The sequence below is a fragment of the Cyrtonyx montezumae genome, unplaced genomic scaffold, assembly GCF_038088225.1.
Source record: "Cyrtonyx montezumae isolate F1298 unplaced genomic scaffold, pur_monq_1.0 scaffold_7, whole genome shotgun sequence".
In the NCBI taxonomy this organism is placed as follows: domain Eukaryota; kingdom Metazoa; phylum Chordata; class Aves; order Galliformes; family Odontophoridae; genus Cyrtonyx; species Cyrtonyx montezumae.
Window position 1 is genome coordinate 27,528,398 of NW_027072078.1, and position 18,047 is coordinate 27,546,444.

Sequence of the window (18,047 nt, forward strand, 5' to 3'; positions counted from 1 at the left end):
CACCTTTGGTCAGGAAGAGTCAGCCTCATACTATGAGTCATCTTGGGGGGGAAGCATGGGCAGAGGTGTGCATTACTGGCAGCTAGAACAGTCCCTTAGGACTTTAGGAATAACTTAGAGAACAGTGTAACAGCTTTTTCTTACCGTCTGTGTACGATGAACTCTCTCTGGCCCACAAAAGCATTAACACAGAAAGGAGAATCACTTACATAAAATGGAAGTTCATTTCTTTGAAGGGTTGGCATTCATGGGTGGAGAATGGAGAAACTTGATTCATTTCCATTGGGATGACAATGAAACTGTTGAGGAGACTAATGTAAAAAGGAAGATATCAACTCTGGCTTCTCTCATCATTCTTATTTCTAAACACTTACTGTAAAACAGGCATTAAAGTTAGCATGTAGTATGTGGCTAGTATAATACAAGAGACAAACACCTGCACAGCTAATTAAAGAACATCCAAGGAGATTCATGGACAGTAACAGCATTCAGGCCTTCCTTTTAGTCAAGAATCTCAAGTGTATGACCTACAGTCAAGACTGAGACTTAGTGACTCACCTGCAAAAATTCAAGGATAGGTGATGACAACAAAAATCTGACGATTTTGCTCATTAGAGCTTCTCAAATTTTATTAAAAAAACCAATAAGCTATAATTACCAAACCGATTACAAGGTAATACTGTGGTTTTCTGATCCTTCACACCATTAACAAATAAGCAGGCACATGGCTGAGGGTTGTCATAGGAGCAACAGCTGTGTGGGAAGAAATGGTCACGCTGAGAGTTCTTGACAGAAGTAAGAGTCAGTGGTTCTCTTTTCTTTGTAGAAGTAGTTGCCGACCTCACTGAACTCAAGTCGATGTCACTGTGACACAGGAGGCCTCACGTATTATCACAGGATAGACAATACCAAACCATAGACTTCATAAGATTATTCTTATCCGAGAATAAGGGTTTTATTTAGTGCTTTTATCTTCATCTCCTCCATGTGTTTTTGAATCTTTTCTCTGAGTCCGCTGTCTTGGGGTTGAAAATGTCCACCTGGATCTTTGTGGGGGTCTCTGAAAGAAGTTTAAAAGATCATTTGTAATCGTAATAGCCAGGGAAGCTACTTAGCAATGTGGGCAAAACCAAAGGAAAACACACACAATTTCTCTTTTTTCTTAATACTGACCACAGTTTTCCATTACTTACACAGAACCGTAAAGGGAGTGAACTACGAAAAAAGCATTCACTCTTTATTAGGTCAGTTAGGAAAATTAACTATTTGATAAATAAACACACACTAGGTTGAGTTTCTACATTTTTTTTTCCTATGAAGAAGCATTCTGTAATAGCCAAAACAAAAAAAATTCACAAGAAAAAATTATTTGCCTTAAGGATAAAACATAGCAACTGCTGTGTAGGAGCAGTAAGGTGTCCTCACAAAGTGAGGTAGTCACAATACAGCAATCAATGTTCTGTCAGAGATCTTATACTCAGCACTGTTTTAAAGTTTAATGGCTGACAGTTGCAGAAAATCTGAATGTCAGTCATTCCCTCTAAAACTAAAGAAAATGAGACTGAAATCTCTTGGTAAGAACTCCCAGATTCAGGCAATCACATACATCCTGACTAGGTAGGCAATGAAGCATTGTCATGACCACATTAAAAGACTGCATCTGTTGGATGGAAACATCAATTCCACAGAGACACACAAGGTATCTGCAAAAACATCAGGTTCTATCTCAGCAACTTCTCCTGTGTTCCCCTGAAACCATTTATTTCATCTTTACTGCCCACTACTCACTGCCCCCAGTGTTCCACTTATCAGCTGATATGCCTGCTTGGATCCTTCCTGAAGCATCACACTCCCACAAGTTTCACATAGTGCACCCACTTCTACTTCCAGACCCTCAAAACTGTTGGGGAACCCTGTACGCTGTTCTAACAACTCCGTGGCAATAATCAACTCCCTTAAAGATCCACTTTTCCTCAGCTTTTTCCTCAAGATCTCTGTACTGAACTACAAACTGAGCACATCGGCCTGACAAAACTGGAGGCAGCTGGCAGAATTTGTCCCTGTGAGTGGTTAGATTCTTGATAAAATTGGAGTTAGAGACATCCAGGCCAGTGTATCATTTCAATATCTGTTTTCTTAAGCCCAATCCAGAGATCACATTTGCAGTGCAAAATGAAGTACAGGAGACTTCTGACTTTCTCGAAGCACCAGACCTGCTACCTACTCAGTAATGGAGCACCTATAGCATCCCAGTATGACTTCCTGCATAATTCCTCTTCTCTAATTTCAAATTCCACTTACCTTTCTTCTTTTGCTGATTTCACTTTGGCATCTTCTGAGAGCATCTGCTCAATTTGTGGAAATTCAGCTCTCAGCATCTCTGGAGTAAGAAGCACTTCAAATTCAGTTTCATCTGTCCCACTAAAACCATTAATATGAAGAACAATCAGTAATTACAATTATTTTTTTTAGACAACAAAACCAAAGAATGTCTTATTCCAGGCAGACTTTGTGCTTCTGCCTTTGATAACCTCTAAGAAGATGTTTGGACACATCCATACAAGCAATTAAGACAATAAACCACAGTGAACACAAGAGGAGAAACTTACAGGTCAATTATGCTCTCTCTGTCTCTCTCAGGCAAGTTATACAGTACTGGTGGTACATCTCTTGGAAGCATATCTAAACTGTAAGGATCCCTGTGATGGAAATGGTATGATGAGCAGATAGTAACTGCAGTCAATAATTATATTGTGAAGCTTCACAGAAGTAGCTGCAGTTATGGACAAGTTGACGTATTTCTAAATAATCCTGGAAAAAAATAGCACACCAGAAACTAATGTGGTATGAGCCTGGGAGATGCAGGCTACCAGTGGGTGCATGTGCCCACATGTTAAAGGTTTTACTGTTCATACTACTGCAGGACAAACAGTTTGTACTCCCCAGAGTCTTCTGGCACCAAATCAAAATGCATCCAGTGCAGATGTTACTAAGTCCAGGCTGAATCCAGCACTAGGCATTATATTCTTAACCCACCCTCTGAGGAGAGTGAGTAGGGGTTCTTCTCATTGACTTCAGATTGCTGAGCGATAGGCCCACTTTTACCTGTGGGACTGGTCACCAGATTCCAGCAGCAGAAACTGGTGCAGGTGAGAGGCCCTGTCTATTCAATGTTTTTCTTACCTAGATGTTGTACTTGTTGATATGGGAGTGTTAGGAAACGTGGAAAACACCACTGGTAAGAATTGCCTCCAGTCCATTACACCACAAATCACCTCCTGAAATGACAAGCGTGACAGCAATCAGACCTCTAACACATAATGCAGTGGACAGAGGGAGAGAAGAAGGAGAGAAGCTTGCAGGAAACAGCATCTAATTTCTGGGTTGAGAAGTGAATCGGGAGAGCTGCATTTCTCTGTATTTAAGATACTTCCTCCACTGTAAGGTCACAAAAATACAATAGACAGCAAAAAGAAAGAGCAGAAAAATACATAGATAACTAAACCCTACACGCACCGATTATTTAGGTGCACACTATTTTTATTTGAAAGTGTTTTCTATCTAGGATGATTCTTCATTTTCTTTTTGGATTCCTTGGAACAAGTACATATCTAAGGCAGGCACTCATACAATAAACCACAAAGGCCATACCTTGTGATGCAGAAATTTTTTTTGTGTGATCGGAATACTGGATCCTTTGGGGCATTCCTTGGTAAAGGTGTATTTCGGATGAGGACAAAGATGATATTCAATATTTGTTTCACAATAAGTTAAAGGACGTAAAAGTGGAAGCAATCCTGGAGTGGGATTCTAAAAACAGAAGAAAAGACTACTTAAAAATCTGAGCACAACAAAGAATTAAACTGATGAAAATTCAGGTCTTATACAGTCTTCCTAAATACACACTTGTTCTCACTATGATTTTTTGTTTCAGTGTGACCCTTGATTTCCTGTCTCTTCCCCACACCACAGACCCATAATCCACCTGGAAACTACAACATCATGATGCAATGTGAGCCAACTGCCTACCTCTACTTTCCACAGCGTACTCTAGGATCAGGCAGTATCAGAGCTGAAGAGGAGACTATACCTGTCCTACTATAACCTCATGCTCTTGAGCCAAGTTAGAAGGACTGAGATGCCAAGGTCATGGCTTCTCTTCTAACGTGCAAATCAAGAAACAAATGGAGAAGGGAGAAGCCCCAAGGTATATCAAGGAATCCTGGGAACACTGAGCATTTGTGGAATGTGAGTCCAGGTCACTGCCCCCACTGGGGATTTTGCATTATCAGCCCTCCCTATACTGATCCACCTTAAAATGAAATGGTGCCACTCTCACTTGGATGAGCTCTGTGGTTCCTACTTACCAGGGCACACACCACAAGGTATTACTCACACTAGCAAGTAGTTTCATATACCAATCTGAATAAGAGAACTGACCACTAATAAACATCTTTTCACCTCCTTACCCACTTTGTGGAAGTCAGCTTCTACTTACAAAAATGCGAAGAGGGTTGCTCTCCGTAGGGTAGACTAAAGCTTGGGGAGGAACCAATTTTAAGAGGCTGATACCTCTTTCTGCTTCTTCTTCAGATGATGGCTTGTGATAGTCCAGGTGAAGATCCAATTCACCCTTGAAAAACACAGACAAAGGTTTTCAGAGCATATGGAGTTATAAAATGTTGGAACAAAATTAATCAAGTAATTGTAAGTGGAAGTGACTTCAGCAAAAAAAAAATTATTTGAGATGCCTTGTTACCTGGGCTCCTTGTCTCAGAGCTTGAAGTTTCAGAGCTTTGTAACTTGCAGCTGTACGGCGTGTGCCAAATGGCTCATACTTTATAATGCTGAAATGCTGAGGAACCTAAGCACAAAGGAGAAAGATGTGCTGCAGGATATGACAATAATCACTTCTGATAAAGGGAATGGAACATTCCAGCTTCATCACAGACACATTGCATCTCTGCAGTAAAAGATATTCAGAATGCTATTCTACTATGAAGAATATGACCAAAATTTTGAGAAGTCAAACTTGACCAGGGCAAGCTGAATGAGTGCATAAAGGAACACTGCTCTTCTATGAAAGACTGTGAGATTAGCACTTTTGTGATCAAACATATTGAACTTAATGGGGTGGAGAGAAGCTCTGTTAAGCAATAAAACTAACATTGGTAGATGAAGCAGTGTGTAACAAAGAGAAAGGACATTAACAGTAAAGTTTCTACACCTCTTGTAACAATTGGGGAAAAAGAAAAGTAAAGCAAAAGGAAATTAAGCCAAAACCTTCATTATTTGAACCTGAGAAAGTATTTTCACTTCGACAGGGTGTGGAACTTGGACTTTTGCTATTCAAAAATTTGAGAGGGAAGGTTTTAGAGGGCAGGAGAAAAAAAAGGTTTCTGAACTCATGGAGTTAAAACAAAAAAACAGTACTACATATTTCAAGAATGAGATGTTTGCATTTTCTATGCAGGAACTAAGTAAAGAACTGCACCCAAAACAAAAAGACAATTTCATCTACTTTCTAAAAGGAAGGACACTTTTATAATGGATGGTATTTTTGCTCTCTACAATCCAAGGAAAGCCTATGGGTCACGCAGGGCTTGCAGCACCCTCATTCAAAGACTTGTCTTGTTGCTTGAGATACAATAATTCCAGCTGAGATGATTCACCTCTGCCTGGAGAGATATGCTGAGTGCAAGCTTGCTACTTATAGAAATAGGTGAGATTTGTTTTTTTAAGGCTGTGCAATTAGCATGCTTGTTTATTAAGGCAATATTTCTACCGGACTGCACACTGAGGCCACCAAATCAAGTTGAAAACATGGCTAGCTGGACTGGTGAAAGAGAAACAGGGAGCTGTAGTGGCTCACCTTCAAGCTGTAAAAAGGAAGAAAGCGTCTGATTTTCACACCTGCAGGTTTGACAAGAACTGGGCCAAGAGCATCGGATTCCTGGAAGAAAACAGTATTTAAAAGCCCTTAATATGGTGGACATTTTGCTTTGCATTGACAGCAAATCATCAGCATGGATATCTGAAAACAAGAAATGATTATGCAAACATTTTAATATTTCTTCTACCCTTCATAGAACACTTCAGTTACTTTTAAGGTTTATTTTCCTGGACAAAAATCATAGATTTTAAGTGACTTAGTCCATTAATGTATTAAATATAATTTCAGAATGAAATTGAGGGAATGCAGACAATTTTACTTGCTTTCAGCAGTACTCTCAATAAATCTGAAGTCCTGAACTAACTTGTTGGAATTCCACAACACTATCCATGTTGTAAAGGATAAAAAAAAAAAAGAGGCAGGACTGGGCCTGGGGCCAATGCCATCAACAAAATTTTGAGTAGTGGCCACCATTTTGTCTACTATACCTACCAAATCACGGCACAACTCAAGGGAAGGTAACGTTCGGTCTTCAGATACACTGGAAGGAATGCCTTTGTATTCTTCACTTTTCTCTGTTTGGCTGAAACCCTCAATTTCTGTCAAGAATGGAAAGCAAGTATTAAGTTTTTGTAATATCACTTAATACACTGTTTCAGAAATAGATTCAAGTCGTAAAACATATTTAAGATCTTCCTAACACAGGACATGTTTATTCATTTTAATACAAAAAGCAAGGCCATCTTTCCTAAAGTCCATCTATAAGATAGTGTGTACAAAACCTTCAACTAATAAACAGATCTCATTTCCTCTTTTCAAGAAGGACAATACAACCCACCCGTTAAAGCAAGGTGCTTCACCTATTTTCACTCAACAAGGCAGAGACAAGTCAGAATGCCTCTATTACTCCAGCTGCCATTTTACCTCCTACTCAAAGCACCCCTGCAACTCCTGCATACTGGCAACTAAAGAGTGTCTTTTCACAGAGGCAGGAGAAGGCTGGATATGAAAAGGTGCTTCAACAGTTTCTAAACTGTGCACGTATGAGATGACACGAAGTAAGAAACAAGTTCTCTTCAGCCTCCACTATTACAAACTGTAGCTGCTCTATTATTAAGTGGATAAGTTGCAAAGCTCTTAAATATATATATTTTAATAGGTAAATTATGTGCATAATATGCATGTGTCTTTAAAACAGCCATTTCCACTATGTCATGCATCTGTTTTTTGCTTGAAAACTCCTTAGTAGGGACTATGTATATATATCAGCATATATTCAATGCACCCAACCTACCATAGCTTAACACAAATTATCAATAATTAATCAATTTCAAACTTCTGCTCCTTACCAGATGTAAAGCCTTCCTCCAAACCTTTGGCTTCCCTTGTTAGCCCATGGAACAGAAGCAGTAAACGATTTAGTCGAGACTGGATCACAATCTGAAGGAATTATTTTAAATTTAATATTAAGCTTAACATCTTAAGGTTTACAGCCACAGTAATATTCATACAGTCGTATTCTACAAAGGTCACCCAGATGTCTGTATAAAAATTTTTGCTATAGTTTTCTGTTCAGGAGGAATAAAATGGAGAACATTAACTATTGAAAGGAACTTAACTCCACAGTGACATTACACAAAAGAAACAGACTGTACAAACTATCTGAGCCATTTACTTTAACAACATTAGTGAAAAGGGCTTTCCTTATAAACAGCCCCCTACCTCTTTATTAGAATTTACACCCATTGTTTCCTGTGTTCTCACCATACACCAGAGCAAAGAGGCTGCCTCCACCTTCAATAAACTCCTCAAAGGAGTTTGAAGGTGCTGCCCACTCTCACCACTTCCCCTCTTCAGGCTGAATAAGTAAAGTTCTCTCAGTGCCTCTCCACTACCCAGACCCCAGCCACCTTGGCAGCTTTATACTGAATTCAACCCATTTTACTGATCAACTTCTCTAACCGGGGTCCCAAAACTGGGCATAGTATTCTATATGCACTTTGAAGTCTTCTCTTTTTGTTTAAAAGTATTTTTAACTAAAAAAAAAAACAAATTAAATTCTACTATATTTTCTTAGTATTGACTGACATTTTTTTTTCTAAAAAAAATCTTTAACTCAAGACAACAATTACTACAGATCCTTATTTTCTGGTGAGGCAGAGACATATCTAACAATAATCTACATCCCTAGCTCACTATAAAGATCTCTTACATGCTGCTTTGCATGCTCTTCTGTGCTCTTTCCAAGGCACTCCACTATCACACTGCATTCTAGTTGTTCACATTACCTTGTATGCTGCTTGTTGGAATTTCCTCAACATCCTGTTTCTGCTTTCCCAAGGGTCATTACGGAGCAAGTCAAATGTGGGCTGGACATTTGGATACTGCACGGTATTCAAGAGAAAACAAAACAAAAAAAGAACCATTTTAAAAATAGACAGTGATAGATTTTTTCCACCCTAAGCCATTCCTTAGCCAGAATCCCTATGTTATCTCCTAATACTGAAATAAGTTAAGCAAAAACATCCTGTCAAATTACTTAATTCCTGGTCCATGTCACCCTACTCACTTTTAAGCAGAATTCTTCACTGCAGATCTTAAAGGGAGGTCATCAAATACTGCAGATACAATATGGGCAGTGCAGAGGTAACGCAGCATGGTCTGTTTTCCTTCACACATGAAGGACAGTCACATACTAAAAGTGGACTCCAATACACGGGCAGTCAGACAGTAGCAAGAGGTCCCTAGTGAGTACACACTTCACCTCGCCCAAATGTGAAGTTGGAATAAGCTATAAGGGCTCAGAACGAAGGCCCAGCAAATTCAGCATTCCTTTCCAATAGTAGCTTGGAACACAACCTTACAGAAGGGTGAAAGACCAGGGAAAAACTAGAACAACAATTCAGCTGAGTAACCTCCCAGCTTCTAATTACCTCTTGCTTTGGACATACTCAAGACAGAGGTGATGTCTACATTTGACATCCTGAATTGCCTGAACGCTCTTCGAACAGAAGTCAATCTCTTTCTTGATGCACAAACCTCTTCAGTTTTAGACTGATGTGACAGAAAAATGCAGCACTAGAAGGGACTCTGTTAACTCTGTGGTACAGTACCCCTCAACAGGAGAACAGCCACTCAACCAAAACAGGTTAGGAAGGTGCTTAGAGCTAACTGCACACAGCTCCATGCCACACAAACAATTTTCAACACTTCATAACAGGCATAAGAGAGTAGGAACAGACCAGCTGCCACAGCTATGATGTTCTGTAAGAAGCAAGCAGCAATGACTCATCCATCTAATGTTGTTCCTTCGATAGCAGACGATTTATTAAACAAAGATCTCAATTATCCCAGGAAATGAATCCTAAGAATTACACATCACAGAGAAAGACAAAAAAAACCCTTTTTACCAGAAAAGTTCTCGTCAATTCGACCTGCAAGGTAAAGGTCACAAAATTGTGATTTGCTTAATCTTATGTTAAAGTATGGGAAAGCTACTCCTGTGAGAGCTTTCAGGAATGAGCACTATGAATCTCAGGTTGTGTCTGTGGATTTCTGCTCGTCTCTCACATGATAGGATCAGAGTCAGAAGATGAGTTGTGCACACAAGCTCACTGCTGGCTCTAGTGCAGTAAAATGGGAAATAGGACACTGACACAGAAATGGCAGTATTAGGAGGAAAAGCAATGAATCCAAACAAATATTTACGGCTGTTAGCTTAGCAAGAAATAGAAACAAACCTGCTCAACAAGCCGGAAAACACGTCTGGAAGAAACCTCTACTTCGCTCCTTTGAAACTCCTTTTCTATGATAGGGTCTCCTCTTCGGATCTGATTTGTCACCAGGAAGAACAATTCCATTAGTGAAAAGCATTTGGTGATTTTTTTAAACTCATTTACAATTAGTGGAAACTCACAACGTAACACTCTGGAAGCACTTGACAAAACATGACCCTGAAGTAAGTTAAACAAAGTAAAATAATTTTCTTTTAGGTCCAACAGTTATCTGTTGGTTGTAGTGTTTTTGGATAAGTAAGTGAATGTTTCTAAATAAGGTGATTATACATCTAATTCAATGATATAACAAGCTCACATTCTAGATTGTGGGTTTCTTTTTTTTTTTTTTTACTTATTTCCTCCTTTGCTATCATTATAAATAATGTTTGAATTTATTCACACTTAATTCAGTGTATAAATTAAGTTTTGACCCCATCTATAAATAATTTTACTGCCATAAACAGTGCCTTGGAACTCAGTGGGACGTCAGAAGCTGCCTGTATGTCCCTTCTATCTTGCCTTCTAGACAAATCCCACCTGTTCCTGAGGGCTGTGCCATATGTGGACAAATATTTTCTGTTACTACCTATTGTTGCTGTCACCTCCAGAGAAGATAGCCTGCAGCCTGGGGTGACTGGAAGAAATCAGAAGGAAGTGAGGGTGAACGTGTAAATTCAGCATGTACTTCATCTCCCCATGGTACTGCATGAGAGTACTGACCAGGTTTAGACCTTCGAAAGCGAGTCATTCAGAAAGGTACAGTAAAAACAGAAGGCTGAATGCAGCCACAGTGCTGACAGGATTGCTGCAATGCTGCACTGTGATGTTATCAGATGGAAACCTACCAGGCTGAACAAATATCCACGTACATTTCCATTAATAAGTTAGTAACTTATCCTTCTCCCTATCTACCTCCAAGAAAAAACACATCTCAGTAACAGTGACACAAAGAAATAATACAGATACAATTGCATGAGAAAACGAAGCTAGCATAGGTTTGTATCAATGGATTAAGAAAAACTGAAGATGTAGACAGCATGTTACTGTTCACTAGTGCACTGTATATAGTCTGGTATAAGTGTAATTTTAAATTTACAGAAAAAAAAGCAAATACCAACCTTATACTGCTCTTCCTCCCTCTGTCGATTTTCAATAACCTCTCTTTTAAATTCCAAAGAGACTGGATCTTTGCCTTTATGAGCTTGCCTGTATTTTCAGCAGGAGCAAGAAAAGCAAATAAAACAAAGCAAATTAAGTAAAACGAAGTTTAATATGCTGATCCTCCTATTCCTAAGATGTCCAGGGGTCTGTAATATTCAGCATAACAGCAGCTCTGACTGCAAATGAAATCTCAGTATGCTTAAGCACGACTATGAATTTTGCTTTACACCTTTTGACATGCAGTGTTATTCACTCCATTACATATTTTACCCTTGATTTATTGACAGCCACAACAAAATCTCCTTTAACCTTGTCATGGTTTTATGATTTTTGTTGTATTACTGATATTCCACATCATAACACCATCAAAAAATCATCAAGAACAAAGTGGGATGGGATGCGTGAGGTTAGATGAACCAGGTTTTCATGAAGTTCCTGAATGCAACTGTACTACAACTAAAGATCTCACTGGGTAACTGTTAAACAAGCCTATCAGGACATGAAATGGTAGCATTATGCACCAGTGCATATTGCATACATCAGTCACAGAGGCCTTAGTCAAGCAAATCTCAGTGTTGTTAATTAACACTTACCACTTCAGATTACTTGCTTCCTCTTCCTTAATCTTTTGTTTGATTTTTAGTTCAAACACTTCTTCCTTCATCTGTCTTGTTTTTATTCCTTCATTGCCTTGGCAAAGGACTGCAAGAATATCAGAAAGTCACATACTAGATTGAATTTTTAATTGGGAAATAACACCCATGGTGACTACTGAATTCATTAATACACCAGCTACTTCAGCTAAAGTGAATTTCTTACTGAGACAACAATCACAGAACCCCAACAATTCTAAAGCAACGTTTCTCAACAGAAACCTACAAATATTGATAAGACTGAGTTTATGCTGCTTAACTACATTACCTTCTTTCAATTTCTTGATCTTCAGCTTGCCTGGTTCCTGATTCAAGACAGTAGCTACAGCATATGGATTTGACAAGTCTGTGGGGAATCTGAGGTTCTGGTATTCAATTTCCTAAGGGACATAAATTAATAGGAAGAAACAGAGACAAGATTTGCAGCCCAGGAAAGTACTCGTACTTATTATTTCTTCACACCTTTACTTTTTGAATAGCCTTGGATGGTGGTAGGCTGCATTTGTCTCTTCTCCACACCAGTGATTTTCCAACAGACACTGCTTTTTTCTTTGGACACCTTTGTTGTTGTTCAAACTGCTCTTTTCTAGGCAGCAGAAGGAAAAACATTGCTCTTCTAAGTACTCTCTAAATGGCATCTAATCCTATTGCATGAATTTATATTACTTCTAGACATACAAGGACACTGGAAACACTTCCCCATATTACAAGTGGAATCAAACTTTCTAATTTTGCTAATGTCACAGTTTACTAAATAAATAAATAAAATAGGCAGAGCTCCAAAGACCTTATTGCTCAAAAAAACTGGACCTTGCAAGGCCTCAGCAAAAAGAATCACACAGACCAGGCACAACAACCTGAGGATGTGCAAGGATATTTAACATCTTGTTACTTTTACTTTGCAACAGTTTGAGTTCAGAGGAAATGCATTCTGAGCAAATGATGTAAGAAAGAAGGTGGAAGTATTAACACTAGTTAACATTAACTTGTTAACGACATCGGTGCATTTTAGGTCACCACAGATACAAACACCTCAAATGATTATAGCAAAATGGTATTAAATCCTACTACATGGTATTTTTTAGAACTGGATAAAGCAGTTAGCCTCACGTACGTTTGACCCAGATGGGGTGTGGATGTTCCTATGAAAACGCATACATAGGGTTTTGAGTGGAACTGTGAAATCAGTAACTGCATTTTCATTTGTGCTGTTCCATACTCAAGGGGGGAATATTTCACAGTTACTTCCTCTTTCCCATTTCCTGGAATGATTCCTGTGATTAGAGAAGAAAAACAGTAAGAGCTCATCTAATGTGAGCCCACTTAAGTATGCACAAATGAATTCTAGACTAGATTTTTAATTAGAAGTGTTAAAGTTTTCTAGGCCTTCTGCCATCAACATTTCAGGTCTCAAAGTGTCTTTCCAGTAATACCAGTTAGCTTAAAACCATTACCCCTTGTCATCCCTCAATACACTGCAGCTGTTAAAAACATATAACCAGAAGGAATATTACTCTGAAGGAATGACCCAAACCAAAGCTGTAGTGTAGTTCACCTTTGTGAAGCACACATCTGATAGAGTACAAATATTACTTCAGAAGAAAGAAAATCCATCAAAAAAAAAAATCAGAAAACTTAAAATATTCAGAGTTCACATCAAAGTTGCCCCAACTACAGGCAAGATTCTATTCTCCTAGAGTCCTCTCTACAGCAGGGAAAAAAAAATTAGATCAGATGCTCTATAATCTCAGAAGATTATTTGAGTAACTATGTTAATTAAAATGTTAACAACTAAGCCAGCAGCGTGGACAAGAACATTGATGTATAACACTTTGTCAGCTCATCATCAGCAATTTCAAATAATTTTAAACTTTAAAGAAGTGCAAGCTACCAGATATTGGCTGGACAGTGAACGCTCTGTGAGGCTGAATAAAATCAATGTGGTATTCAAAATCTATCGGGCAGCTGCACTGCAACGGGATAACGTACTCCTTACTGAAAAGACAGGAACAAAGAAATAAAAGTTAAACTACAGTTGATATGCATCTTGATATACCTGCCAGGTATTTCACATCTTGACTTACTTTCTCTGACCCGCACAGAATCTGATTACAGAAAAAAATGATAGTTTACTTTTCAGAAAGTATTTTTGTGTATCCTCACATTCTTATAAACTACAATATCTAGTTAGTACGAACAATCCAAACTGGAGGCACAGTAAGTATAGAATCAGAAATCAGCCTCATTCCATAGACCTGCTTGTGGAAGAGGATAGAAAAAACAGAACAAAAAAAAACCTCAGTGCAGGCTTCAGAAGGCTTGAATACTCCAGTACATCAGAATGACTAGACCACCGTAGGGCAAATAACCCCAAGAACAGGGCTCAAGGAAAAATAGTGCAGAAGATGGTATATTTTTGGTAGGCTTATGTAGATGGTACACAGACAACTAGCAAGAAGAAAGTAGCTCACTTTTTATGACAGTTGAGACTCGCCATCAACTCCACACAGGAGGGATCTCCAACAAGAGATCCTTTCCTGGTGGTGGTCAGCCCTTAAATGGGGTCTGGGAGAGGTGGAGCCAGGCTCCACCCCTCCCATCACACAGGTACATTGCCTTCACCTGTGCTCCTGCAGCTGACTCAGTGCTCACCTCAGGTGATCAATCAGTGGTTCAGGCCCTGATTCAACGGTTCCCATACAACCATCCCGGAAATAATCACACTAAAGCCTCATTTTCATAAAAGCCCTTTACGTTTCACAGTAGATGTGTGAGGGGTATTGCCACATATCTTATCAAGCTGCTTTGCTTTTGTATGTATATGCTTTCAAGTATCATGCAGAAACACAAAAGCACTGATGTAATGCTAGCCATTAACCTAGGAACCAAATTCAATTGACCCAGGTTTATTTCTGTTTTTTGTAAACTGTCTGACTGAAATCCTACACTGCCGATAAGCAAAGAATGCATGTAATACACAGTGTTCCTTTGTAAAGTGCATGTTGAAATGGTTGGGGAAATAAACAAAAATTGCAAGGTCTTTTTTCTCTGCCTTAATGTAACCTGTTCATGAAGATGTAACAGTAGATTGGGAAAGCAATTTGTTTTAAGGTGTAGTGCAGCTTGTACAGTAACCAAAGTGCCTTAAAAACATGGCAATCATGCTGTCTGTTAACTAATTGATGTTCTGTGCCTAAAGAAAAAGCTGGGTGGTAGAATGTGGGACTTCCGGAAGTAAAAGAGATTTTTTCAGTTAACATCAGTGGGCTGTGGATCATAGCCCCACGGATTCTGTACAGTAACAAGTATCTCAGAGAGCCTGACTTTAGTACAAATCACCATAATTTTAAATACTACAGACCTAGACACTGACCAACAGATTCTCTTTTCTCCTTTTCCCCTTTCCAGTTCCACTGCTCATTTGCTCATAAGAGCAGTCAGTGTCATCTACTGAAGAGACAGATTAAGATGAAGTCTATGCTATCAAAATATCTTGTTAAGTGCTTTCAAATAGAAGAAGCAAATATAATGATCTTTGAACAGAGGTCAGCCATTTGCTATCACTAAATTACTCTTAAAATTACTAGCTTTTAATTTCCAGAATAATTCCTCTTGACAAGGAAGACTGTTCTTTCTCAGGGTTTACTAGTGCTAAAAAGATTTAGTATTCGGGAGTGTACAGATTATGAGCAGCAGTCATACTGCTTCACTGCATGATGAAGGAAGTGAATAAGTGCCAATGTAGGCTAGCTAAACCTTGCTTCACCTACGTATGCGTTCAGTTTGTACAGCATTCACTTTCCTGTGAATGTGTGCCTGTAATAGGTCATATATGGAACTGTTTTGCAGTCCAGATAGTAGCTGAATTCCTTAAAGCTTCTAAGACCTTAAGATGTACAAAGAGGGGAAAAGGAGATTGTTCAGTTTTGGAGCATGTCCACAAAAAGTGGACAAATTTCTGTCCTTAACTCACCTCTGTCCAACTGATACATCAGACATATTTATAAATGATGGAAATTCCATCACATTCACAGCAGGGTAACCATGCATAGGAATGACTAACGTATCTTCTTCCTGAAACAAAAAAAAAAAAAAAAAAGAGGGTGAATATTTATTTACTGTAATGAACAAACATTATGCAAAGTAAAAGTTTCTGTGGTAGAAGAAAGATGAGTGAGCATGAGTTACATTCAATATTATCACTGTGGCTGTTTTACATCTTGATATTCTGCTTGCTAGTAGTGTCCATCTGTTTATCATACTTTCAGTAACTATATAAAGCACCAACAGTGACATAAAGTCTGATTTATGGGCAAAAAATTACAGAATAATGAATATATTGTATCCACAGCTGTGGGACATTCACAGAGAAGGAAAAAAAACAAACAGATGCTTAAGCCCAAATACTAAAATCCAGACTCACTGGGAATAAAACCCACACTACTCTAGGTAATTAACTGTACCTTTATTGTAATCATCAAGTGCAAATAGTCTCTTCATTCCTTTAGAACTTTAGGTGTATTTTCTTACAGTAAATCCTCACCTGAGAGTGAATTCGGATGCAGTCATAGTAATAACGCCACTCATCAGGACAAAAGTCAACAGTAACCACGTATGACAAGCCAGGGACAAGTCGATGCTAGAAAATCACCCAAAATAAAGACATATAAAAGCTGCAATCAGAAACAGTGCTGCCTGCAAACAGCCACGTGAAGGCTTTCTGACACTTACTGTTTTGTTGTATTTGATTAGAAAATACTTTGTCTGCGGTGGTATAATGTGAGGGCTTATTACATTGCCAGAAATATTTATCAACTTCTGCAAAACAAAACAATATCAAAACAACGTTACAATATAAGAGATCAACTGAGAAAACCAACTGTATGTTTTATGAAACCATCCACAGGCAAAAAGCTGTATTAAACAAGTAATCATTTCAACTTCAGTAGAAATAATTCAGTGTATGCTCAGTCTATAAAAAGAAAAGTGCTCAGACCTTGCATCCTGTATTTTCCTTCTTGGAACCAAGTCACAGTTTCTTAGCTAGAAAGAACTTAAATTCTGGAGCTGTTTTGCTCTTATGCAAAAGGGACAAAGAAATGAAACAACCTATTGACTTCTCCTCTTCAGAGATCTGAAACAACTGAAATTATTTAATATTCCAAGGTTTTGTTCTGGATCACAAAGTAGCATCCCTTTGCAATGTGACGGTTCAGGCTGCCATATCTCCTGCATCTTCTTTACTTTCATTATACCTGGTGGACCTAACCCATCACAATCACACAACTTCAGTCTCAAAACACTTGCCACATTAATAAAAACAGATAAAAAGGAAATGCTCAAACTGTTCACAGGAAAGAAAAAAAATCTATGCCCTGACTTTTGTTTCTGAGATTATATTGCTCCTGGAAGAAGGCTAGAGTTGCTTTCAACATCCATGCAACAGAGAACACAGTTAGAGCCTCAGCAATGGTCTGTCCAAGTACGTGTTGCTAACAGTCCTTTTGGAACTTAAAGCATGAATCCTTTACCCATGACTTGCAAGTCACATACAACTCTAAACACACAGACACATGAAAAAGAAAAGTAAAACAGAGACCCTTAAAGAGAGTGGTAAGTACACTTGTCTGTTTTGTTACCACAGAGACACTGATTTTAAGTGCTGCCTTTTAGAGTTCTGATAGAGCAAATGGCCTCATGACCACAAGCAGTATACTTAGCTTCTTTTATCTTTTTATGTGCCCCAAGAGGATCCCTGCCCTGATACTTACCACTGTCTGTTGGTGATGTTTTCCAACTTCATACCCTCCATAGTGCAGTACAGCAGGCTCTGCCTGTATAACATTGCTTCTCTTATGTTCTGAATAAACCTCTACAGAGAAAGACAGTAAAGCATGGGGAATAGGCAAACAACTAACACACACCTGATGACTGATATAGTTAGCAAGTATATTTATATTGAACTTAACGTATTATAGAGAGAAAAGGGAAACAGAGCTTATTTTTCTTGATAAGCATGCATGACTCTTCAAATGGAGGGTTAAGGTGACAGCTACTACCCCAGCAGAACCATAATCCCTTCACCAGTTTATTTCATGGCATCTGTCTCTCCACAGCTTCAATAAGTCACCACAAAACCTTAGAGTCAGCTAGGATAAGTACAGCCATTAGTTTTTTCCTGACTTCCTCTCCCATGCTTAGGGCTCACAGGGAGACACGGGATGGGAGCTGGACCTATGAGTTGAGTAAAATCATCTAATATCCAAGAAGTACTTCCTAGGATTGCTTCAAGACTGGGGAACTGTCAGAGAAACTCACAAACTCACTTGATTCCAGCAGGTGATTGGGGACAGCACGTCTCTTTTTAGGTTCTTCCACCAGGCTGCCCAGAAGGACACTGGGTATTTTCTTGAAGATTTCTGTGGAGGCTGATTCAACCACGGCCATGTCAGGACACAATTGGAATCTGAATGGTACTAAAATTCACCAGCACCTAGAGTAAAATTAAAATAATGTAATGATAGAACAGTCTTCCCACTGGTAACATCCATTAGCTAAAATCAT

The 18,047-nt window shown here is 38.7% G+C and overlaps 1 protein-coding gene across 1 annotated transcript; it reads right to left on the minus strand.

Moving 5' to 3' along the window:
- Positions 1-623: 623 nt before the first annotated feature.
- CFAP221 (cilia and flagella associated protein 221) lies at positions 624-17,957 on the minus strand. The gene is made up of 23 exons (XM_065750504.1): positions 17,810-17,957; positions 17,255-17,355; positions 16,215-16,301; positions 16,027-16,122; positions 15,457-15,557; positions 13,375-13,478; positions 12,598-12,757; positions 11,946-12,069; positions 11,752-11,863; positions 11,424-11,532; positions 10,788-10,875; positions 9,634-9,723; positions 8,182-8,277; positions 7,243-7,333; positions 6,386-6,492; positions 5,873-5,953; positions 4,760-4,864; positions 4,499-4,633; positions 3,652-3,810; positions 3,184-3,278; positions 2,610-2,699; positions 2,302-2,421; positions 624-1,060 (listed from the first exon to the last, which is right to left on the minus strand). The coding sequence occupies exons 1-23, from the start codon at positions 17,928-17,930 to the stop codon at positions 937-939; spliced, it is 2,496 nt and encodes an 831-aa protein (XP_065606576.1). The 5' UTR covers positions 17,931-17,957; the 3' UTR covers positions 624-936.
- Between the last annotated feature and the right edge of the window lie 90 nt (positions 17,958-18,047).